This window comes from Caloenas nicobarica, chromosome 32 (assembly GCF_036013445.1).
Source record: "Caloenas nicobarica isolate bCalNic1 chromosome 32, bCalNic1.hap1, whole genome shotgun sequence".
NCBI classification, from domain to species: domain Eukaryota; kingdom Metazoa; phylum Chordata; class Aves; order Columbiformes; family Columbidae; genus Caloenas; species Caloenas nicobarica.
In genome coordinates this window covers 167,148-191,181 of record NC_088276.1, presented here as the reverse complement: position 1 = coordinate 191,181, position 24,034 = coordinate 167,148, and the positions used below count along the sequence as shown (strand labels likewise).

At 63.8% G+C, this 24,034-nt stretch overlaps 1 protein-coding gene across 1 annotated transcript; it reads left to right on the top strand.

The window, feature by feature from the left end:
• Nucleotides 1-6,113: 6,113 nt before the first annotated feature.
• On the top strand, nt 6,114-23,802 carry SART1 (spliceosome associated factor 1, recruiter of U4/U6.U5 tri-snRNP). Its single transcript, XM_065654104.1, is given in 23 exon segments — nt 6,114-6,233; nt 6,236-6,467; nt 7,178-7,226; nt 7,850-7,908; nt 7,996-8,091; nt 8,094-8,121; nt 8,208-8,313; nt 9,948-10,025; nt 10,098-10,197; nt 11,126-11,250; nt 11,338-11,529; nt 12,087-12,211; nt 13,178-13,323; nt 13,817-13,938; nt 14,964-15,125; nt 17,489-17,513; nt 17,516-17,601; nt 18,241-18,328; nt 18,992-19,082; nt 20,020-20,152; nt 21,601-21,690; nt 22,357-22,478; nt 23,721-23,802. Coding segments are annotated over 23 exon segments (2,352 nt in total). The 5' UTR covers nt 6,114-6,155; the 3' UTR covers nt 23,740-23,802.
• Nucleotides 23,803-24,034: the final 232 nt, after the last annotated feature.

Below are 24,034 nucleotides of genomic sequence, written 5' to 3'. Positions count from 1 at the left end.
TCTGGGGGTCCCGGGTCTCACCCCCCCAGTTTCTCCGTCAGGTTCCTCCATTCGGCCACGAGTCTCGGGCTGGGGAGGGGGCCGGGGGTCAGTGACCCCCAGTGACCCCGGCCCCTCCCCCCCCATTCCCGTTCCCGCCCCCTAAGTGCCCCCCACCCCATTCCTGCCCCCCAAGTGCCCCATTCCTGCCCCCCAAAGTTTCCATTCCTGCCCCCCAAGTGCCCCCCATGCCCCATCCCTGCCCCCCAAGTGTCCCCCCCGCCCCATTCCAGCCCCCAAGTCCCCTCGCTGCCCCCCAAGTCTCACCTCATCCTCATTCCTGCCCCCCAAGTGTCCCATTCCTGCCCCCCAAGTGCCCTCCCTGCCCTCCAAGTGTCACCTCATCCTCATTCCTACCCCCAAGTGCCCCATTCCTGCCCCCCAAGTGCCCCCCATGCCCCATCCCTGCCCCCCAAGTGCCCCCCCCGCCCCATTCCAGCCCCCCAAGTGCCCTCCCCGCCCCCCAAGTGTCACCTCCAGCTCCTCGACGGCGTCCAGGAAAATCCCCCCCAGCCCCCGCTCGAGCCAGACGGACACGGCGACCTGGGACGGACACACGGACAGTGACCCATAGACACCCATAGGGACCCATAGAGACCCCCAGGCGCCCTTGGAGACCCATAGAAACCCATAATGACCCACATGACCCACAGAAAGCCCCACAGACCCTCAGCGACCCATAGAGACTCACAAGAACCCAGAAAGACCTATAGAAACCTATAGGAACCCACGTTGACCCATAGGGACCCATAGACAGCACACGGACCCACAGAGCCCCCCAGGACCCACAGACACCAACCCAGACCCACAGCGACCCATAGAAACCGCAGGGACCCACAGAGCCCCATAAAAGCCCCCAAAACCCCATAGAACCCCATAAAGACCCATAGAAACCATACGGACCCATAGTGACCCAACCTCCCCCTATCCCCCCAACTGCCCCACAGCTGCCCCCCATCTCCTCTAAGTGCCCCACAGCCGCCCCCATAGCTGCCCCACATCCCCGCTAAGTGCCCCATAGCTACCCCCCATCTCCCCTAAGTGCCCCATAGCTGCCCCCATCCCCTCTAAATGCCCCATAGCTGCCCCATAGCGGCCCCACATCCCCTCTAAGTGCCCCATAGCTGCCCCCATCCCCTCTAAATGCCCCATAGCTGCCCCATAGCAGCCCCACATCCCCTCTAAATGCCCCATAGCTGCCCCATAGCAGCCCCACATCCCCGCTAAGTGCCCCATAGCTGCCCCACATCCCCTCTAAATGCCCCATAGCTGCCCCATAGCAGCCCCACATCCCCTCTAAATGCCCCATAGCTGCCCCATAGCAGCCCCACATCCCCGCTAAGTGCCCCATAGCTACCCCACATCCCCTCTAAGTGCCCCCATAGCTCCCCCTCATCCCCTCTAAGTGCCCCATAGCTGCCCCCATCCCCTCTAAATGCCCCATAGCTGCCCCATAGCGGCCCCACATCCCCTCTAAGTGCCCCATAGCTGCCCCACATCCCCTCTAAGTGCCCCATAGCTCCCCCGCATCCCCTCTAAGTGCCCCATAGCTGCCCACATCCCCTCTAAGTGCCCCATAGCTGCCCCCATCCCCTCTAAATGCCCCATAGCTGCCCCCCATCCCCGCTAAGTGCCCCATAGCTGCCCCACAGCCACCCCATAACCACCTCACGTCCCCTGTAAGTGCCCCATAGCGGGCCCACATCCCCTCTAAGTGCCCCATAGCCGCCCCACAGCCACTCCATAACCACCTCACATCCCCTCTAAGTGCCCCACAGCTGCCCCCCATCCCCTCTAAGTGCCCCACAGCTGCCCCCCATCTCCCCTAAGTGCCCCATAGCCACCCCATAGCTGCCCCACATCCCCTCTAAGTGCCCCATAGCTGACCCTCCTCTCCCCTAAATGCCCCATAACCGCCCCATAGCTGCCCCCATCTCCCCCAAGTGCCCCACAGGCACCCCATAACCGCCCCATAGCCACCCCACACCTGCCCCACAGCCGCCCCCCATCTCACCGTGACATTGGGCGCCAGTTGGGCCTTGGCCGCCCCCCCCCACGGCTGCGCCCCCCAGGGGTGGGGGGTCAGATCCAGCAGCACCCGCAGCCCTGGGGGTCACGGGGGGTCACGGGGGGGACCCCAAAACCCCCCCATGGGGTCACCCCACCCTGGGAACCCCCCGAATTTGATGATCCCCCCCCCAGCCCATTACCCAGATCCCCCCCCATTTTGGGGTGTCCCCCCCCAATTTTGGGGTCCCCCCCCATTTTTAGGGTCCCCCATATTTTGGGGTGCCCCCCCCATTCCAATGTCCCTCATTCCTGTATCCCCCCGATGTTTTGGGGTCCCCCCTATTTTCAAGATCCTCCCCATATTTTGGGGTCCCCCCCATTTGGGGTCTCCCCATTCCACTAACCCCCATCTCTGGGTCCCCCCCCATATTTTGGGCTCCCCCCATGTGTGTGTCCCTCCCGTTTCCTGGTCCCCCCCACTTTTGGGGATCCCCCCATATTTCAGGGTCCTCCCCATATTTTGGAGTCCCCCCCCATATTAGGATCCCCCCAATTTTGGGGTCCCCCCCATTTTCAGAATTGCCCCCCCATTTTCGGGGTCCCCCCCATGTTCAGGATTCCCCCCCATGTTTTGGGATCCCCCCATTTGGGGTCCCCCCATTTTCAGGACTGCCCCCCCATATTTCAGGATCCCCCCCATTCCCGTATCCCCCCATTTCGGGGTCCCCCACATATTTCGGGATCCCCCCCATTCCTGTATCCCCCATTTCTGGGTCCCCCCATTTTGGGGTCCCCTCATGTTCTGGGGTCCCCTTTTCAGGATTGCCCCCCCATATTTCAGGGTCCCCCCCATATTTCAGGGCCACCCATATTTTGGGGTCCCCCTCTTTTCAGGATCGTCCCCCCATATTTTGGGGTGCCTCCATTTTCAGGATGTCCCCCCCAATATTTCATAGTCCCCCCATTTTCAGGATCGCCCCCCCCCCCATTTTGGGGTCCCCCCATCCCTGTATCCCCCATTTCAGGGCCCCCCCATTTTGGGGTCCCCCACCTCTGTCCTTGGCCGCCTGCAGCAGCTGCTTCAGGTCCCCGAGTGTCCCCAGCTCCCCAGCTCCGGGTCCAGCTGATCCAGCGGGGGCGCTGGGCGCCCTGGGGGTGCAGGGGCCCCCAAAATCAGCCCCCGAACCCCCAAACCACCACGTGCTCCAGCCGGGCAGAGACACCTGGGGGGACCCCAAAAGTCAGCCCGAAGCCCAAAACTGAGCTCCTGAGCCCCCTGAACCCCAAAACTGAGCCCCTGGGACCCCCTGAACCCCAAAACTGAGCCCCCGGGACCCCCAAACCCCTGAACCCCAAAACTGACCCCCTGGGACCCCTGAACCCCAAAACTGAGCCCCCGGGATCCCTGAACCCCAAAACTGAGGTCCTGGGACCCCCAAACCCCTGAACCCCAAAACCCCCAGGGACCCCAAAACTGAACCCTCTGAACCACAAAATTCACCCCCTGAACCCCCAAACCCCAAAACTGACCCCCCCAGGCACCCCCAAACCCCCTGAACCCCAAAACCACCCCCAGGGACCCCAAAGAGACTGAGGTGGGTGAACCCCAAAACTGACCCCCCCAAGGTCCAGGGCTCACTCCCCCATCTGCCCCCCCCGCCCCAAATTTTGGGGACCCCCCCCAAATGCTGAGTCATCATTGGGGGGGAGGGGCCGCCCCAGATGCCTGGGTCCCTTTTTGGGGGGGAGGGTCCCTGTCTTCCCGAACGCCTGGGTCCCTTTTGGGGGGGGTCCCTTTTGGGGTCCTGTCTTCCCAAACGCCTGAGTCTCTTTTAGAGGGGGGTCACTAATAGGGGCTTCCCTCCCCGAACTCCTGGGTCCCTCCCCGAACTCCTGGGTCCCTCTTAGGGGGGGGTCTCTCTTGGGGTCCTTCCCTGCCCGAACTCCTGGGTCCCTCCCCAAACTCCTGGGTCCCTTTTAGGGGGGGTCTCTTTTTGGGGTCCTTCCCTGCCCGAACTCCTGGGTCCCTCCCGAACTCCCTGGGTCCTTCCCCTGCCCTCTCACCTTTCAGGTCCCCTCCGAAGGGTTTTGGGGGGGCCCTGTAGAGCGCCCCCGTTGCCACCAGAGCGGGTTTGGGTGCGGGGGGTCACAGCGGGGCGCTCGGGCCACGATGGCGGCGGCCGCCCCACCATCCCCAACCAGCCCCCCCCAAACAGCAGCAGCAGCAGCGCCCGCGCCCTCCTCCAGGGCGCGCTGCCGGCCGCCCGCAGCACCTCCTCTTTCCCCAACCCCGTAAAACGGGGGGACCCCCCCCCAATTCCGGGACCCCCCAACATCGGGGGGGCCCCTCCTGAATCCCTCCTCCTCATCCTCGGGGGGGATTTTCACCATCAAGCCGTTTTTCTCGTTGATTTGGGGGGGGGGATCGGGCCCCGGGGGCGGCAGGATCGGGCCCCTCGGTGGTTTTTTGGGGGGCGGGATCGGGCCCCTCGTTGGTGTTTTTTGGGGGGGACCCCCGAATTCCGGCGCTTTTTCGGGTTCCAGCGGCGCCAGCTCCAGGTCGCGGGGGGGGGACGCGGGTTCCATCGCCTGGGGGGGCGGACACACCCCAAAATTAATTAATTGATTTTGCAACACCCCCCACAACACCACCAGCACCCCCAAAATTAATTAATTTCGTAGTCACCCGGCAGCATCGGGAGCCCCAAATTAATTAATTAACTTTGTACCCCCCCCAACAGCATCGGGACGCATAAATTAATTAATTTCACTACCCTTTAACAGCATCAGGACCCCCCAAATCAACTAATTACCTTCAATACCCCCCCCCCAACAGCATCAGGACCCCCCCAAATTCATCAATTAATTTCAGGGCACCCCAATATTTCTTCAAGGGGACTTGAAGCCCCGCCTGAACCCCAAGATTTGGGGGGGCCCTTAAGAACCTCCCGGTACCCCAAACCCCCTGGGGGGGCCCCAAAATCTTTAGGCCCCCCCCCAGTACCCCAAAGCTTTGGGGACACCCCAATATCTTTCCCCCCACCCCCCCCTCGGGCCCCCCAATATCCTGAGGGGGGTCCCGACCCACCCTGGACACCCCAAAACCCCCCCGAGAGCATTCGGGGGAGCCCCGAGACCCCCCCGGGGACCCCAAAATCCTCAGGGGGGTCCCAAGGCCTCCCCCCGGGTCCCCCAATCCCACCCCGGGGTCCCCCAATCCCCCACAGGGGACCCCAAAATCCTCGGGGGGGGGGGTCCCAAGGCCTCCACCCGAGTCCCCCAAACCCCCCGGGTCCCCCAATCCAACCCGGGTCCCCCCAAACCCCCCGGGTTCCCCAAACCCCCCGCACCCCTGGTACCTTCGCGCCGCCGCCGCTGCCCAGACTGGGGTGGGCGGGGCCGCGACGCCGCTTTTATAGCGGGCGCCGACCACGCCCACCCGGCCCAGGCCCCGCCCTCAGCCCCGCCCCCGGCCCCGGCCCCGCCCCCGGCCCGGAGGATCCATTCCGGGGGGGCGTCCGCGGGGGGGAGTTGCGGGATCCGGGGGGGCAATTCCCGCCCTCGGCGCGGTGGGGGGACCCCGAATCTCCGGGGTGCGGACCCTCCGTGGCTCCCCGGGGCGGGGTCCAGCCGCCCCCGGCCCCTCCGGGCCCCCCCCAGCCCCGGCCGCCATTTCGGTGTGTGCGTCCCCCCCCATTTCCGGCGCCGCCATTTTGTTGCGCCCTCCCAGGCGCCGCCATTTTGTTGTACCCCCGGGCAGCCGCCATTTTGTCGTACGCCGCAGGCGCCGCCATTTTGTTGTCCCCCGGGGGAAGCGCCATGTTGAGACCTCCCCCCTAAACGGCTCGTACGGGGCCTCCCGGGAGGATCCCCCCACCTCCCCGCGGCCTCCAGAGCTGCTAGATACCCCGTGGATGCGTCCACCCCTTTGGGGTGAGCCCGTAACAGCGCGGCCACGCCTCACACCCCCCCCCCGCCTCATGGTTCATCCCGGCTCGCCGCTTCCCTCAGCCAATGAGAACGGCGCCTTGCCGGAAGCCGCCGCGTTGCCATGGTGACTGCCCGGAAGCGCGGCCTACCCTCCCGGAAGTGGCGGCGGGGCGGCCATGGGCTCCTCGAAGAAGCACCGAGAGCGCGGCGGGGCCGAAGCGGCCGAGGAGGCGCCGGCGGCGGCGGGAGCGGCCCGGCCGGGGGAGGCGGCTCCGCGGGGCGGCCCCGGGAGCACCGGAAGCACCGGCACCGCGGCGGGGAGCGGCGGGGGAAGCGCAGCCGCTCCCGGGGGGAGCGAAGCGGCGGCGGCGGCTCCGGGTCCCGGCGAGGAGGCCCCGAGGAGCCCGGGAGGGGCGGCCATGGGCGGGGGGGCGCGGAGAGCGAGCGGAGAACCAAGAGGGAGCGGCGGGAGGAGCGGGAGGAGAACGGTGAGGAGAACGGGGCGGGGCTGGGGGGCTGGGGGGGGATCTGTGGGGCTGGGGGGATCTGGGGGGTTGGGGGGGGATCTGGGGGGTTGGGAGGGATCTGTGGGGCTGGGGGGGGATCTATGGGGTTGGGGGGGATCTGGGGGGTTGGGGGGGATCTATGGGGCTGGGGGGTTATGGGGGATCTATGGGGCTGGAGGATTATGGGGGATCTATGGGGCTGGGGGGCTGGGGGGGATCTATGGGGCTGGAGGGTTATGGGGGATCTATGGGGTTGGGGGTTATGGGGGATCTGTGGGGCTGGGGGTTGGGGGGGATCTGTGGGGCTGGGGGGTTATGGGGATCTATAGGGTTGGGGGTTATGGGGGGATCTGTGGGGCTGGGGGGTTGGGGGGATCTGTGGGGCTGGGGGGTTATGGGGATCTATAGGGTTGGGGGTTATGGGGGGATCTGTGGGGCTGGGGGGTTGGGGGGGATCTGTGGGGCTGGGGTTATGGGGGGATCTATGGGGCTGGGGGTCTCCGGGGGCACTGGGGGGGTCTATGGGGGTTCTGGGGGGTGTTGGGGTCACTTGGGGGTGTGGGTGGTTAGGGGGGGTTTGGGGTCCTGGGGGCTCAACGGGTGGTTGGGGGGGGTGTGAAATAGTTTGTTCTTTGTTAGTTAATTGACTTTTTGGTTACATTGTTAATGAGTTAATTAATTTCCCCCGTCAGCCGCGACCCCCAAAACCGGCGAATCGTCGCTCAGCGTGGAAGAAACCAAGTGAGGAAACCCAAAAAACCCCAAAACCCCCCCAAAACCCCTCAATCCCCCCAAAATGCCCCAGATCCCCCCAAAGCCCCGATCCCACCTCAAAACTCCCAATAACCCCCCAGAACCCTTAAAATATTCTCAAGTCCCCCCAAATAACCCCCCAAACCACCAAGCCCCCCAAATCCTCAATCCCCTCAAAATATCCTTAAATTCCCCCCCAAACTCCCCCCAACCCCCCCCAAAACCCCCAAAATGCTTTCAAACCCCCCAAACCCCCCCCAAAAAATCCTCGATCCCCCCAAACCCCCAATCCCACCTCAAAACTCCCAATAACTCCCCCAGAACCCTCAAAACATCCTCAAATCCCCCCCAAAAACCCCCCAAACCCCCCCAAAACCCCTTAATCCCCCCTAACACTCCCCCAAAACTCCCCCCAAAACCCCTCGATCCCCCCCAATCCCACCTTAAAACTCCCAATAAACCCCCCCAGAACCCTCCAAATATCCTCAAATCCTCCCCCAAAACTCCCCCCAAAAACCCCAAAACCCCCCCAAAAACCCCCCAGCCCCCCTGGGGGGTCCCCCCCTTTTCGCCCCCCCCCCAACCCCCCCATTTTCCCCTCCCCCCCCCAGCAAACTCCGCGCCAAACTGGGGCTGAAGCCGCTGGAGCCGCCGCCGCTCGGCAAAAAAGGTCCTGGAAACCCCCACCCCCGCCCCTCCCCTGCCCCCGGGGGGCCCCAGCACCCACTTTTTGGGGTGTCCCCCCTTTGGGTGACAGAGTCGGGCACCAAGGACGACCCCGTGGCCGCCGACGCCGTCAACCCCTTGATTTTACGCCAGCGCGAGGAAATCCGCGAAAAATTGGCGGCGGCCAAAGAAAACGACTTTTGAACCAAAAGTTGGGGTGAGGAGTCGGGGGAGGGGTGGGGGGGGGGAGCACCCATGGGCGGGGGCGGAAATGACGGGTTTTTGCCCCCAAATTGCGCGCAGGAAGGTGAAGACGTTGGGGGAGGACGACCCGTGGTTGGACGACGCGGCCGCTTGGATCGAGCGCAGCCGGAAACTGCAGCGGGAGAAGGAGCTGGCGGATAAGAGGGTGGGGGAGGGGATGGGGGACCCAGGCGTCCGGGCGGCCCCGCCACCCCCACGCCAAAATTCGGGCGAAAAAACGCCGAAAAACGGTGGAAATCTGGCGAAAAACGGGCTCAAAATGAACGTTTTAGAGGAATTTTTGCGAATTTTGAGAACGCGGGGAAATTTGAAATTAAGATTTTTGGGGCGCACTTCGGAATTTGCTTCGAAACGGTGTGGTTTAGGTGTTAGTTTTGATTTTTTGAGAGGTGTTTTGGTAGTATTAGGACAAAACGTGTTCTGACTTTTATTTTTTTGCTTCTTGAACAAAAAATTAGCAATTTTAGTTTGATTTTCACTGATTTTCACAGATTTTAACGTTGTTTTACAAACGGCAGCGTTGTGGCATGAATATGATTTTTTTGAAAGCATTTTGATAGTTTTGGGGCAAAATTAGCGTATATTTTGCTTGTGGTGTTTTTGTTTCTATTATTTAGTTACAGTGGAACTTAAAAATTTTTCCGTAATTTTTGGAAATTTTAAGAGCATTTAAAGGTTTGGGGCTGTTTGGCCATTATTTAAAATTTGGTTTAGAAACGGAGATTCTGCAGCATTAGTGTTATTTTTTTGAAAGCTGATTCTTTTAATTTTGGAGAGAAATTAATATTTTGGGATTTTTCTGTTTTGTTTTTCGGTCGGAGAAGACTTCAAAAGAAGGATTTTAGCGTAGTTTTTACGAATTCCAAAGCTGTTGGGTTTTGTTGGCCCCGCGTTGGGTTGTCTTGCCCCCGCGTTGGGTTTTCTGGCCCCGCGTTGGGTTTTGTTGGCCCCGCGCTGGGTTTTGTTGGCCCCGCGTTGGGTTTTGTTGGCCCCCGCGTTGGGTTGTCTTGCCCCCGCGTTGGGTTTTCTGGCCCCGCGCTGGGTTTTGTTGGCCCCGCGCTGGGTTTTGTTGGCCCCGCGCTGGGTTGTCTTGGCCCCGCGTTGGGTTGTCTTGGCCCCGCGTTGGGTTTTGTTGGCCCCGCGTTGGGTTTTGTTGGCCCCGCGTTGGGTTTTGTTGCCCCCGCGTTGGGTTTTGTTGCCCCCGCGTTGGGTTTTGTTGGCCCCGCGTTGGGTTTTCTTGCTCTGCGTTGGCTTCTTTTGGCCATTGGTTGACTTTTGGTGGCCCCGCGTTGACTTTTAACGCCCTCATATTGGCTTTCCTGGGCCAACACTTGGGTTTTCTGGGCCAACAGTTGAGTTTTGTTGGCAAACCAATGGCTTTTGGTGGCCCCGCGTTGGGTTTTCTTGCCTCGCGTTGGCTTCTCTTGGCTATTGGTTGACTTTTGGTGGCCCCGTGTTGACTTTTAATGCCTCCGCTTTGAGTTTTCCTGGCTCCCCGTTGACTTTTCTTGCCCCGTGTTGCCTTTTTTTGTTCTTCCATTGACTTTTAACGTTCCCGTATTGCCTTTTGTTGGTCCGTCCATTGAGTTTTCTTGGCCCCGCATTGGCTTTTCTTGGCCCCGCCTTGGCTTTTCTCGCCCCTCCGTTGACTTTTAACGCCCCCACGTTGGCTTTTCTTGCCCCGCGTTGACCTTTGTTGTCCCCGCGTTGCCTCCCCCACCCCTCCCAGTCCCATCGGCGCCACCCAACTGGTCCAACTGGTGTCCCCCCCGCCCCCAGGCCAAGCTACTGGAGGAGATGGACCAGGAGTTCGGCGTCAGCACGTTGGTGGAGGAGGAGTTCATGAAGAGGAAGATGGTGACGTGGGGACACGTGGGGGCCCTGGGGGACACGTGGGGACGCGGCCCTGACCCCGTGTCCCCCCCCCAGGAACGTTACAGCGCGCGGGACCTGCAGGGGCTGACGGTGGAACACGACCCGGGCGCCTTTCGCGAGGGGGAGACGCTGGTGCTGACGCTCAAGGACAAGGGTGAGGAGGGGACAACGCGGGACGGGCAGGGGACAGCGGGGGCCCCGGGGGACGTGGCGGGGGGGGACACGGGGGCCGGAGGAGGCCGAGGACGTCCTGGTGAACGTCACCTTAGTGGCCCCAGGAGCCCCCTGTGTCCCCATGTCCCCCTGTGTCCCCATGTCCGTGGTGTTCCTGATGTCCTCAGGGTCTCCTGATGTCCCCAATGTCTTTGATGCCCCCGATGTCCCCGTGCCCCCCTGATGTCCCCAGGGGTGCTGGAGGAGACCGAGCACATCCTAATGAACATCACCTTGGTGGCCCCAGGACCCCCATGTCCCTCTGTGTCCCTGATGTCCCCACGTCCTGCTGATGTCCCCAATGTCTTTGATGTCCCCAATGTCCCCACATCCCCCTGATGTCCCCGTGTCCCCAGGGGTGCTGGAGGAGACCGAGGACATCCTGGTGAACGTCACCCTGATGTCCCCATGTCCCCAATGCCCCCAATATTTCCATGTTCCCTCAATGCCCCCAATGTCCCCGATGTCCCCAATGTCCTCATGTCCCCCTGATGTCCTTGATGTCCCTGATGTCCCCAGGGGTGCCGGAGGAGGCCGAGGACGTCCTGGTGAATGTCACCTTGATGTCCCCACGTCTCCCTGTGTCCCCATGTCTCCGTGTCCCCCCAGTGTCCCTGATGTCTCCATGTCCCCCTGATGTCCCCAGTGTCCCCAGTGTCCCCAATGTACCTGTGTCCCCCTGATGTCTCCATGTGTCCCCAGTGTCCCCAATATCCCCACATCCCCCTGATGTCCCCACATCCCCCCAATGTCCCTGATGTCTTCATGTCCCCCCGATGCCCCCGATGTCTCCATGTCCCCCCAATGTTCCTCATGTCCCTGATGTCCCCAATGTCCCCACGTCCCCCTGATGTCCCCGATGTCCCCAGGGGTGCTGGAGGAGGCCGAGGACGTCCTGGTGAACGTCACCCTGCAGGCGCAGGCCCAGGCCGAGCTGCGCCGCCCCAAACCCCCCCACGCCCCCTACGACGCCGACCCCGCCGCCCCCCAAAAAGTGCGTCCCACGCAATTCCCCAAACCACCCCCCCCCCCAAAAAACCCGCCTTATTTCACCAATTCCCCCCCGGTTTTCGACCCCCAGGCCCACGAGTTGCTCCCCAAATACGCCGACCCCCCCCCGCCCCCCTCGTTCCGCTTGGGGCCGGGGGGGGCGGGCACGGGGGGGCCGGCGGGGGGGGGAGGGGACAGCGGGGACCCCCCCGGCCCCGCCCCCCAGAGCCTGGAGCTGCCCCTCCCCCGCCTGGCGGCCGAGTACCTGACGCCCGAGGAGATGGTGAGAAATTGGGGGGCTTGGGGGGGCTTTAAGGGGGTTTTGGGGGGATTTGAGGCCTTTGTGGTTCGGGGTTGATTTTTGGGGGGGATTTGGGGTGTTTGAGGCATTTTGGGGGGGGTCCCATTGGGGGCAATTTGGAGGGGTCTCTAATTATGTCCCATTATGGGTAATTTGGGGGGGGTCTCAGGGACATCATGGGTAATTGGGGGGGGTCCTGGTGCATTGGGGGTAATTGGGGGGGGTCTCCAATCCCGTCCCATTGGGGGTAATTTGGGGGGGTCTCCAATCCCATCCCATTGGGGGTGATTTGGGGGGGGTCTCCAATCCCATCCCATTGGGGGTGATTTGGGGGGTCTCCAGTCCCGTCCCATTGGGGGTGATTTGGGGGGGTCTCCAATCCCGTCCCATTGGGGGTAATTTGGGGGGTCTCCAATCCCATCCTATTGGGGGTGATTTGGGGGGGCCTCCCCAATCCTGTGCCATTGTGGGTGATTGGGGGGGTCCTTGTGGGGGTCCCGTTTGGCTGCGGGTGATTTTGGGGTGTCCCCCCTCCCCAGGAGAAGTTCCGGCCGCGGCGGCGCCGGGTGAAGCGGCTGCGGCGGAAGGAGAAGGAGAAACCGCTTCGGGCCGACGACTTGGTGCCCACGGCGCCCGGGGACACGAGCGGGGACTTCGGGTCCAGGTAGCGGGGGGGCACCCATGGGTGCTGGGGGGGGCACAGGGGGCACCTGCGGGTCCCAATGCGGGGTCCCATGGGGGCTGGGGGGGACATAGGGGTCACTAATGGGGTGCTGGGGGCCACCCATGGGTGCTGGCGGGAACCCGGGGTCACTAATGGGGTGCTGGGGGGCACCCATGGGTGCTGGCGGGAACCCGGGGTCACTAATGGGGTGCTGGGGGGCACCCCTGGGTGCCGGGGGGGGCATAGGGGGCACCTGTGGGTCCCATGAGGGCGGGGGGGGCAGAGGGGGCAACTGGAGGTCCCAATAAGTGGTGCTGGGAGGCACCCATGGGTGCTGGGGGGTCATAGGGGGCACCCGTGGGTCCCAATGGGGGGTCTTGGGGGTCACCCATGGGTGCTGGGGGGTCATAGGGGGCACCTGTGGGTCCCAATGGGGGGTCCTGGGGGGTCCTATGGGTGCTGGGGGGGGCATGGGGGGCACCCGGGGGTCCCAATGGGGGGTCCTGGGGGTCACCCATGGGTGCTGGGGGGGGTCATAGGGGGCACCCGTGGGTCCCAATGGGGGGTCCTGGGGGTCACCCATGGGTGCTGGGGGGGGTCATAGGGGGCACCTGTGGGTCCCAATGGGGGGTCTTGGGGGGTCCTATGGGTGCTGGGGGGGCATGGGGGGCACCCGTGGGTCCCAATGGGGGGTCCTATGGGTGCTGGGGGGGGTCATAGGGGGCACCCGTGGGTCCCAATGGGGGGTCTTGGGGGGTCCTATGGGTGCTGGGGGGGCATGGGGGGCACCCGTGGGTCCCAGTGGGGGGTCCCATGGGGCTGGGGGGGGTCACACAGGGCACCTGTGGGTCCCAATGGGGGGTCCCAGGGGTCACTCTTGGGTGCTGGGGGGTCCTGGCAGTTGGGGGGGGGGAGAGCAGGGTGGGGAGCACCCAAAGGTGCTGATTCCAGCCCCTCCCCCTCCAGGACCCGCGGGCGGGGGCGGCGCCAGGAGGGGGAGGGGCAGGGGGAGGAGGGGGAGGAGCCGCCCGGCCCCTCCCCCCCCCCGGGGGCACCCCCACCCCCCCCCTCGGACGACACCCGAGTGGAGAACATGGACATGAGCAGCGACGGTGGGGGGGCACCCATGGGTGGGGGGCACCCATGGGTGGGGGGGGTAGCCTGGGGGGGTCAGTTCTGGGGGGGTCACGGGGGTCTAAGGGGGTTGATGTGGGGGGGGTCTGGGGGGCACCCATGCGGGGGCAACCCATGGGTGGGGGGGACGGGGGGGGTCGGTTTGGGGGGGTCAAGGGGGGGCACCCATGGGTGGGGGGGCGTCAAGGACGTGAGATTATGGGGGTCAAGGGGGTTGGTTTTGGGGGGGTCTGGGGGCAGTCAAAGGTGGGGGGGATTCGAGGGAGTACCGTGGCAGGGGGGGCGACACCCAGGGATGTGGGGGGGCACCCATAGGTGGGGGGGGGACACACAACGTGGGGGAGGTTCCTTGTGTTGGGGGGGGGGGTCACCTCTTGGGGGTTCCCCACAAGTCAGGGGGGGTCCATGGGGGTTCCCCACATTGGGGGGTCCCCCCACTGATGTCCGTGTGTCCGGGTCCCCCCCCCATAGATGACGCCGCCCCCCCGGGGTCCCCCCCCCAGCTGCTGGAGGACGACGCGGAGCAGGAGCTGCAGCTGCAACTGGAGCGGAGCCGCCGGCTGAGGCAGAGGCAGCAAACGGGGGGGGGCAAGGTGGGCACCCCAAAACTTACACACCCCCCCAGTCACCCCGCCACCCCCCGGGGTCACCCCGATCCCCCCATGGCACCCAAACCCCTCCCAGGGCACCCAAACCCCCCCGGACACCCCAATTTCCACCTGCCCCCCCACCCCAGCGACTGAGACAGAGGCAGCAAATGGGGAGGCAAATTGGGTACCCCAAAATTTACACCCCCCCCCGAGTCACCCCGACACCCCCCGGGGTCACCCGACCCCCTCAGGGCACCCAAACCCCCCCGGACACCCCGATTCCCACCCGCCCCCCCCCCCAGTATCACCCCAACCCACCAGTATGGGGAGGAGACCAAAGTGGGGGGACCCCAAAATCCACCCCCCCCCCCGTCACCCTGACCCCCCCCAGCACCCCCAGAGTTCCAGGATGGGAGGACCCAGGCATCCGGGCCCCCCCTGAAACTGGGGGGCAAAAGGACCCAGGTGTCCGGGCCCCATCATGATTTGGGGTCCCCCCCCGATTTGGGGGGGTCCCCCTCCCAAAATGGGGACCTGCCCCACTTTGGTGACCTCCCCATGATCTGGGGTCCCCCCCCAATTTGGGGTCCCCCCCTGATTTGGGGACCCCCACCCAATTTGCTGACCCCCCCCCATGATTTGGGGTCCCCCCCGATTTGGGGTCCCCCCCCTGATTTGAGGTTCCCCCCCAGAATTTGGGGGGTCCCCCCCATGATTTGGGGACCCCCACCCAATTTGCTGACCCCCCCCCATGATTTGGGGTCCCCCCCGATTTGGGGTCCCCCCCCTGATTTGAGGTTCCCCCCCAGAATTTGGGGGGTCCCCCCCATGATTTGGGGTCCTCCCCAATATGGTGACCCCCCCATGATTTGGGGTCCCCCCCCAATTTGGGGACCCCCCCAATTTGCTGATCCCCCCTCCCCCATGATCTGGGGTGTCCCCCCCATGATTTGGGGTCCCCCCGTGATTTGGGGTCCCCCGCAATTCGGGGGGTCCCCCCGCTCTGATTTGGGGTGTCCCCCTGCCAGGTGCTGGAGCTGGTCGGCGGCTCCGGGGGGGCCCCGGGGGGGCCCGATCCCCGCGGGGGGGGGACGATCGTGTTCAACGCGACCTCCGAGTTCTGCCGCACGCTGGGGGAGATCCCGACGTACGGCATGGCCGGGAACCGCGGCGAGCACGAGGACATGATGGTGGGGACACGGGGACGTTGGGGACAGCGCGGGGGGGGCGCGGGGGGAGGAATGGCGGTTTTGGGGTGAAAAACGGGCCTTTCGGGGGCGGAAATGGGGGAGATACCGACCTACGGGATGGCTGGAAATGGGGCGAGCGCGAGGAGGTGATGGGGACGTTGGGGACGTTTGGATGTTGGGGACACCCTGGGGACATCGGGGACACCCTGGGGACATCGTGGGGGGGGACGCGGGGGGGGTTTGGGGTGAAAAATGGGGGTTTTGGGGTAAAAAATGGGGATTTTGGGGAGGAAATGGGGGATGTACCAACATACGGGCTGGTGGGGAATGGGGAGCAGGAGAAGATGATGGTGGACGTTGGGGACCTTTGGATGTTGGGGACATCCTGGGGACATCGGAGACACCCTGGGGACATCGCGGGGGGGGCTTGGGGGGAAAAATGGGGGTTTTGGGGTAAAAAACGGGGGTTTTGGGGGGGAAACGGGAGATGCTGGTGTAGGGGCTGGTGGGGAATGGGGAGCAGGAGGAGGTGACGGGGGGACATTGGGGACATTGGGATGTTGGGGACATTGGGGACACCCCGGGGACATCGCGGGGAGGGCTTGGGGGGAAAAATGGGGCTTTTGGGGTAAAAAACGGGGGTTTTGGGGGAGATGCTGATGTACAGGCTGGCAGGGAATGGGGAGCAGGAGGAGGTGGGGGGGACGTTGGGGACATCGGGGGGACACGGGGGTTTTGGGGACCCCGGGGCGCGGGGGAGGCACTTGGGGGCAGCTCTTGTCATGTGTCCCCCCCGCTTCGTGTCCCCAACATCCCCAATGTCCCCGTAATGTCGCCAACATCCCCATTGTGTCCCCATGTCCTCCAGCATCCCCGTGTCCCCATATTGTCCTCTAATGTGTCAGTGTCCCCATTTCCCCATAACGTCCCCATGTCCCCAGAATGTCCCCATGTCCCCAACATCCCCATAGTATCCCCAATGTCTCTTATGTCCCCATAATGTTCCCAATATCCCCGATGTCCCTATAATGTCCTTGTATCCGCAATGCCCCATGTCCCCGTAATGTCCCCGTAATGTCCCCAATGTGCCCGTAGTGTCCCCAATGTCCCCCCAATGTCCCCCCAATGTCCCCCAATGTCCCCTAATGTCCCCATTGCCCCCATGTCCCCCCAATGTCCCTGTGTCCTCGATGTCCCCTAATGTCCCCATGTCCCCCCAATGTCCCCTAATGTCCCCATGTCCCCTAATGTCCCCAATGTCCCCAGAATGTCCCCGTGTCCCCAACATCCCCATAGCGTCCCCAATGTCTCTTATGTCCCCATAATGTCCCCAACATCCCCGATATCCCCATAATGTCCTTGTATCCCCAATGCTCCTATGTCCCCATAATGTCCCCATAATGTCCCCATAATGTCCCCATAATGTCCCCAATGTGCCCGTAGTGTCCCCAATGTCCCCCCAATGCCCCCCAATGTCCCATAATGTCCCCTAATGTCCCCATGTCCCCCCAATGTCCCCGTGTTCTCAATGTCCCCATGTCCCCCTGTCCCCCCAATGTCCCCTAATGTCCCCATGTCCCCCCATTGCCCCCATGTCCCCCCAATGTCTCCTAATGTCCCCATTGCCCCCATGTCCCCCCAATGTCCCCTAATGTCCCCATTGCCCCCATGTCCCCCCAATGTCCCCGTGTCCCAAATGTCCCCTAATGTCCCCATGTCCCCTCAATGTCCCCATGTCCCCCCAATGTCTCCTAATGTCCCCATTGCCCCCATGTCCCCCAATGTCCCCATGTCCCCCCAATGTCCCCGTGTCCCAAATGTCCCCTAATGTCCCCATGTCCCACCAATGTCCCCATGTCCCCCCAATGTCCCCATGTCCCCAATGTCCCCATGTCCCCCAATGTCCCCATGTCCCCCCAATGTCCCCGTGTCCCCAATGTCCCCATGTCCCCCCAATGTCCCCGTGTCCCCAATGTCCCCTAATGTCCCCATGTCCCCCCAATGTCCCCTAATGTCCCCATGTCCCCGCAATGTTCCCGTGTCCCCACTGTCCCCTAATGTCCCCATGTCCCCCAATGTCCCCAATGTCCCTAATGTCCCCATGTCCCCCCAATGTCCCTGTGTCCCCAATGTCCCCTAATGTCCCCATGTCCCCTCAATGTCCCCTAATGTCCCCATGTCCCCGCAATGTTCCCGTGTCCCCAATGTCCCCTAATGTCCCCATGTCCCCCCAATGTCCCCTAACGTCCCCTAATGTCCCCATTGCCCCCAATGTCCCCGTGTCCCCAACATCCCTGTGTCCCCACTGTCCCCTAATGTCCCCGTGTCCCCCCAATGTCCCCTAATGTCCCCATGTCCCCCAGGCCCTGGAGCGCTCGGCCCGTCCGTCCCCCCCCCGGGTGCCCCCGACTCGGACGGGGAGGAAAACGTGGGCTGGAGCAGCGTGAACCTGGCGGAGGAGCGGCAGCTGCAGGACGTGAGCCCCGAAAACGGGGGGACCCCGAAAACGGGGGGACCCCAAAAATGGGGGGACCCCAACACCCCGGGGGGGGTGCCCCGAGAACAGGGGGGGGCCCGAAAATGGGGGAACCCCCAAAAATGGGGACACCCCAAAAATGGGGGAGGACCCGGAAATGGGGGAACGAACCCAGAGCGTGGGGATGGAGTAACAGCTGTAGGATGGGAGCCCCAAAATGGGGGGACCCCAAAAATGGGGGGACCCCAAAAACGTGGACGTCCCAAAAATGGGGGGAGGAAAACTCAAGGGAGTGGGACCCCGAAAATGGGGGGACCCCAAAAATGGGGGGGAGGAAAACCAGGGAACCAGGGACACCCCTAAAAATGGGACGTCCCAGAACTGGGGGGACCCCAACAACGGGGGGACCCCAACACCCCGGGGGGGGCGCCCCGAGAACGGGGGGGACCCGAAAATGGGGGGACCCCAAAAATGGGGGGGAGGAAAACCAGAGACACCCCTAAAAATGGGACGTCCCAAAACTGGGGGGACCCCAAAACTGGGGAGGCCCTGAAACCTGGGAGGGGGGAACCCTGAGACCGGGGGGGGGGACCCCAAAAGTGGGGGGCACCCTAAAAATGTCTCGTGTCCCCCCCCCAGCTCTCGGCTGCATCCACGACCATCCTGGACGAGGAGCCCATTGTGAACCGGGGGCTGGCGGCCGCGCTCATGCTGTGTCAGAACAAGGGTACCTATGGATTCTATAGGGGGTGCTGTAGGCTTATAGGGGCTGTTGGCTGCGCTGATGGGTTTGGGGTCCCTATGGGCTCCATAGGGGTCTGGGGGTCCCTGCGGGGGTCCCTATGGGGTCTGGGGTCCCTGCGGGGGTCCCTATGGGGTCTGGGGGTCCCTGTGGGGTCTGGGGGTCCCTATAGGGGTCTGGGGTCCCTGTGGGGTCCCTGCAGCCCCTATGGGCTCCATAGGGGTCTGGGGGTCCTGTGGGGGTCCCTATAGGGGTCTGGGGTCCCTGTGGGGTCTGGAGTCCTTGTGGGGGTCACTATAATCTCTATAGACTTTATAGGAGTCTGGGGTTCCTGCGGGGGTCCCTATGGGGTCTGGGGGTCCCTATGGGGTCTGGGGTCCTTGTGGGGGTCCCTATAGCCCCTATAGGCTCTACAGGGGTGTGGGGTCCCTGCGGGGCTCCCTATGGGGTCTGGGGCCCTTGCGGGGGTCCCTATAGCCCCTATAGGCTCTACAGGGGTGTGGGGTCCCTGCGGGGGTCCCTATGGGGTCTGGGGGTCCTTATGGGGGTCTGGGGTCCCTATGGGGGTCCCTATGGGGTCGGGGGGTCCCTATAGGGGTCTGGGCTCCCTGCGGGGTCCCTGCAGCCCCTATGGGCTCCATACGTCAGGGCTGCTGGAGACCACGGTGCAGAAGGTCCCGCGGGTGAAGGCGCCGAACAAGTCGCTGCCGTCGGCCGTTTATTGTATCGAGGACAAGATGTGAGACAGCGCGCCCTCCCAGCAGCTCGGTGGCCCCTGTGTCACCTCCTGTCACCTCCTGTCACCCCTGTCATCTGTGTCACCCCTTGTCAGGGTCACCCCAGACTCATCTTGCATCACCCCCTGTCCTCAATGTCCCCATGTCCCCTATGTCCCCAATGTCCCCATGTCCTTAATGCCCCCAATGTCCTCAGTGTTCCCCATTGCCCCCAGTGTCCCCCATGTCCCCCAAGTTCTCTGTGTCCCCCATGTCCCCATTGCCCCCCATGTCCCCATGTCCCCAGGGCCATGGAGAACAAGCTGGGGCGCCCCGAGTTCCCTATGTTCCCCATGTCCCCATAGCCCCCCATGTCCCCAATGTCCCCATGTCCCCAGGGCCATGGAGGACAAGCTGGGGCCCCCCGAGTTCCCTGTGTCCCCATGGCCCCCTGTGTCCCCATTGCCCCCCATGTCCCCAATGTCCCCATGTCCCCAGGGCCATGGAAGACGAGCTGAGGTGCTCTGTGTCCCCCATGTCCCCATGTCCCCAGGGCCGCGGAGGACAAGCTGGGGCACCCCGAGTTCCCTGTGTCCCCATTGCCCCCCATGTCCCCCATGTCCCCAATGTCCCCGTGTCCCCAGGGCCATGGAGGACAAGCTGGGGCGCCCCGAGTTCCCTGTGTCCCCCATGTCCCCCATGTCCCCATTGCCCCCCGTGTCCCCAAAGTCCCCCATGTCCCCAATGTCCCCGTGTCCCCAGGGCCATGGAGGACAAGCTGGGGCGCCCTGAGTTCCCTGTGTCCCCAATGTCCCCAATGTCTCCGATGTCCCCCATGTCCCCGTGTCCCCAGGGCCATGGAGGACAAGCTGGGGCGCCCCGAGTTCCCTGTGTCCTCATGTCCCCATGTCCCCAATGTCCCCCATGTCCCCCATGTCCCCGATGTCCCCGTGTCCCCAGGGCCATGGAGGACAAGCTGGGGCGCCCCGAGTTCCGCGGCTTCGCGCAGGAGTTCCGCGACAAGGACGGCTACCGGCCTGACGTCAAGATCGAGTACGTGGACGAGACCGGCCGCAAGCTCAGCCCCAAGGAGGTGACGGTGACAACGCGGGCGCCCCGGGGTCCCCAGTCCCCCCAGGGATGTCCCCATGGCCCCAGGGATGATCCCATTGTCCCCAGCGATGGCCCCATTATGCCCAGTGATGTCCCAATGTTCCTATTGTCCCCACATCCCCGCATCCCGTTGTCCCCATGTCCCCATTGATGTCCCCATTGTGCCTGTGTCCCCACTGCTGTCCCCATGCTGTCCCATTGTCCCCACGCTGTCCCCATGTCCCATTGTCCCCCTGTCACCATGTGCCATTGTCCCCATGTCCCATTGTCCCCCTGTCCCCATGTCCCATTGTCCCCCTGTCCCCATGTGCCATTGTCCCCATGTCCCCATGTGCTATTGTCCCCATGTCCCCACACTGTCCCCATGTCCCATTGTCCCCATGTCCCCCGTCCCCATGTGCCATTGTCCCCATGTCCCATTGTCCTGCTGTCCCCATGTGCCATTGTCCCCATGTCCCCACACTGTCCCCATGTCCCATTGTCCCCATGTCCCGCTGTCCCCATGTCAGCAGTGTCCCCATGCTGTCCCCATTGTCCCCCATGTCCCCACGCTGTCCCCATATCCCATTGTCCCCAATGTCTCCTGTCCCCATTGCTGTCCCCAATGTTCCCTGTCCCCATGCTGTCCCCAGTGTCCCCACGCTGTCCCCAGTGTCCCCAATGTCCCCATGTCCCCAATGTCCCCTGTGCCCATTGCTGTCCCCAATGTCCCCATGTCCCCATTGTCCCCCATGTCCCCATTGTCCCCCATGTCCCCATGTCCCCACGCTGTCCCCAATGTCCCCATGTCCCTAATGTCCCCTGTCCCCATGCTGTCCCCATTGTCCCGTGTCCCCAATGTCCTCCATTGTCCCCACTGTCCCCTGTGCCCATTGCTGTCCCCAATGTCCCCATGTCCCCATTGTCCCCAATGTCCCCATGTCCCCACGCTGTCCCCAATGTCCCCATGTCCCCAATGTCCCCTGTGCCCATTGCTGTCCCCGATGTCCCCATGTCCCCGATGTCCCCTGTGCCCATTGCTGTCCCCGATGTCCCCATGTCCCCGATGTCCCCTGTGCCCATTGCTGTCCCCAATGTCCCCATGTCCCCATTGTCCCCAATGTCCCCATGTCCCCACGCTGTCCCCATGTCCCATGTCCCCAATATCCTCATGTCCCCAATGTCCCCTGTGCCCATTGCTGTCCCCAATGTCCCCATTGTCCTCAATGTCCCCTGTGCCCATTGCTGTCCCCAATGTCCCCATGTCCCCATTGTCCCCAATGTCCCCATGTCCCCACGCTGTCCCCATGTCCCATGTCCCAAATATCCTCATGTCCCCAATGTCCCCTGTGCCCATTGCTGTCCCCGATGTCCCCCATGTCCCCGATGTCCCCTGTGCCCATTGCTGTCCCCGATGTCCCCATGTCCCACGTCCCCACGCTGTCGCAGGCGTTCCGGCAGCTCTCTCACCGCTTCCACGGCAAAGGCTCCGGGAAGATGAAGACGGAGCGCAGGATGAAGAAGCTGGACGAGGAGGCGGTGAGGGGAGCGCGGCTTGCGGGGTCCCCCCGGCGGGGGCGGCTCCGGCCTCGGGGTCCCCCCGTTGGAGGCGTTGCTGATTTCGGGGTGTCTCCAATTCTGGGGTCCCCCCGTTTTGGGGTCTCTGAGGTCCCCCCATTTCGGGGCATCTCTGGGGCCCCCCTGTTTTGGGGTCTCTGATTTTGGGGTCCCCCCGTTTTGGGGTGGCTGATGGTCCCTGTTTTGGGGCGTCCCTGGTTTTGGGGTGCCTGATGGTCCCTGTTTTGGGGCGTCCCTGGTTTTGGGGTGCCTGATGATCCCTATTTTGGGGTGTCTCTGTTTTTGGGGTGCCTGATGGTCCCTGTTTTGGGGCGTCCCTGGTTTTGGGGTGCCTGATGGTCCCAGTTTTGGGGCGTCCCTGGTTTTGGGGTGCCTGATGATCCCTGTTTTGGGATGTCTCTGTTTTTGGGGTGCCTGATGGTCCCAGTTTTGGGGCATCCCTGGTTTTGGGGTGGCCGATGATCCCTGTTTTGGGGTGTCTCTGTTTTTGGGGTGCCTGATGATCCCTGTTTTGGGACATCTCTGTTTTTGGGGTGTCTGATGGTCCTAGTTTCGGGGTGTCCCTGTCTTTGGGGTGCCCGATGGTCTGGTGTTGGGGTGCCCGATGGTCTGGTGTTGGGGTTGCAGCTGCTGAAGCGCATGAGCTCCAGCGACACGCCGCTGGGGACGGTCGCGCTGCTGCAGGAGAAGCAGCGGGCGCAGAAAACCCCGTTCATCGTGCTCAGCGGCGGCGGCAAGAGCATGAACGCGTGCGTGCCGGGGAGCTGGGGGCGCTGGGACACTGGGAGGGACTGGGGACACTGGGGACACTGGGAGGGACTGGGGACACTGGGGAAACTGGGACACTGGGGACACTGGGAGCATGAACGTGTGCGTGCCGGGGAGCTGGGGGCGCTGGGACACTGGGACACTGGGGAAACTGGGGACACTGGGGACACTGGGACACTGGGAGGGACTGGGGACACTGGGGAAACTGGGACACTGGGGACACTGGGAGGGACTGGGGAAACTGGGGACACTGGGGAAACTGGGAGCATGAACGCGTGCGTGCCGGGGAGCTGGGGACGCTGGGACACTGGGGACACTGGGAGGGACTGGGGACACTGGGGAAACTGGGGAAACTGGGACACTGGGGACACTGGGAGGGACTGGGGACACTGGGGACACTGGGACACTGGGAGGGACTGGGGACACTGGGACACTGGGGACACTGGGGAAACTGGGGACACTGGGGAAACTGGGAGCATGAACATGTGCGTGCTGGGGAACTGGGGACACTGGGAGGGACTGGGGACACTGGGAGCATGAACGCGTGCGTGCCGGGGAACTGGGGACACTGGGAACACTGGGGACACTGGGGAAACTGGGAGCATGAACGCGTGCGTGCCAGGGAACTGGGGACACTGGGAGGGACTGGGGACACTGGGGAAACTGGGGACACTGGGGAAACTGGGGAAACTGGGAGCATGAACGCGTGGGTGCTGGGGAACTGGGGACACTGGGGACACTGGGGACACTGGGAGCATGAACACGTGCGTGCCGGGGAGCTGGGGACACTGGGAACACTGGGGGGGGACACTGGGAGCATGAACGTGTGGGTGCTGGGAAACTGGAAAACTGGGGAAACTGGGAGCACTGGGGGGCAATGGCAGGGACTGGGGGGGCACTGGGAGCACTGGGAGTGACTGGGAGGCAATGGGAGCACTGGGGGGCAATGGGAGGGGCTGGGGGGCACTGGGAGCACTGGGAGTGACTGGGGGGCAATGGGAGGGACGGGGGGCAATGAGAGGGACTGGGAGCACTGGGAGGGACTGGGAGTGACTGGGGGGCAATGGGAGGGACTGGGGGGCACTGGGAGCACTGGGGGGGCACTGGGGGGCAATGGGAGGTACTGGGGGGCACTGGGAGCACTGGGAGTGACTGGGGGGCAATGGGGGGCACTGGGGGGGCACTGGGGGGCACTGGTGTCGCTGACCGCCCCTCCCCCCCAGGAACACGATCACCAAGTGACGGCGCCGGGACGGCCCCTCCCCCCCCGCCCCTCCCCCCGGGACAATAAACCCTGTGGTGTCACCCGCCGGCGTTCGTGTCACGGGGGGGTGGCGGGACGGGGACGGACGGACGGACACGAGGACGTGGGGACACCTGGGGACGCCTGTCGGACCCGCTCGGACCCTCTCGGGCTCTTTCGGACCCTCTCGGACTCGCTCGGGCCCTTTCGGACCCTCTCGGGTTCTTTCGGACCCGCTCGGACCCTCTCGGGCTCTTTCGGACCCTCTCGGACCCTCTCGGGCCCTTTCGGACC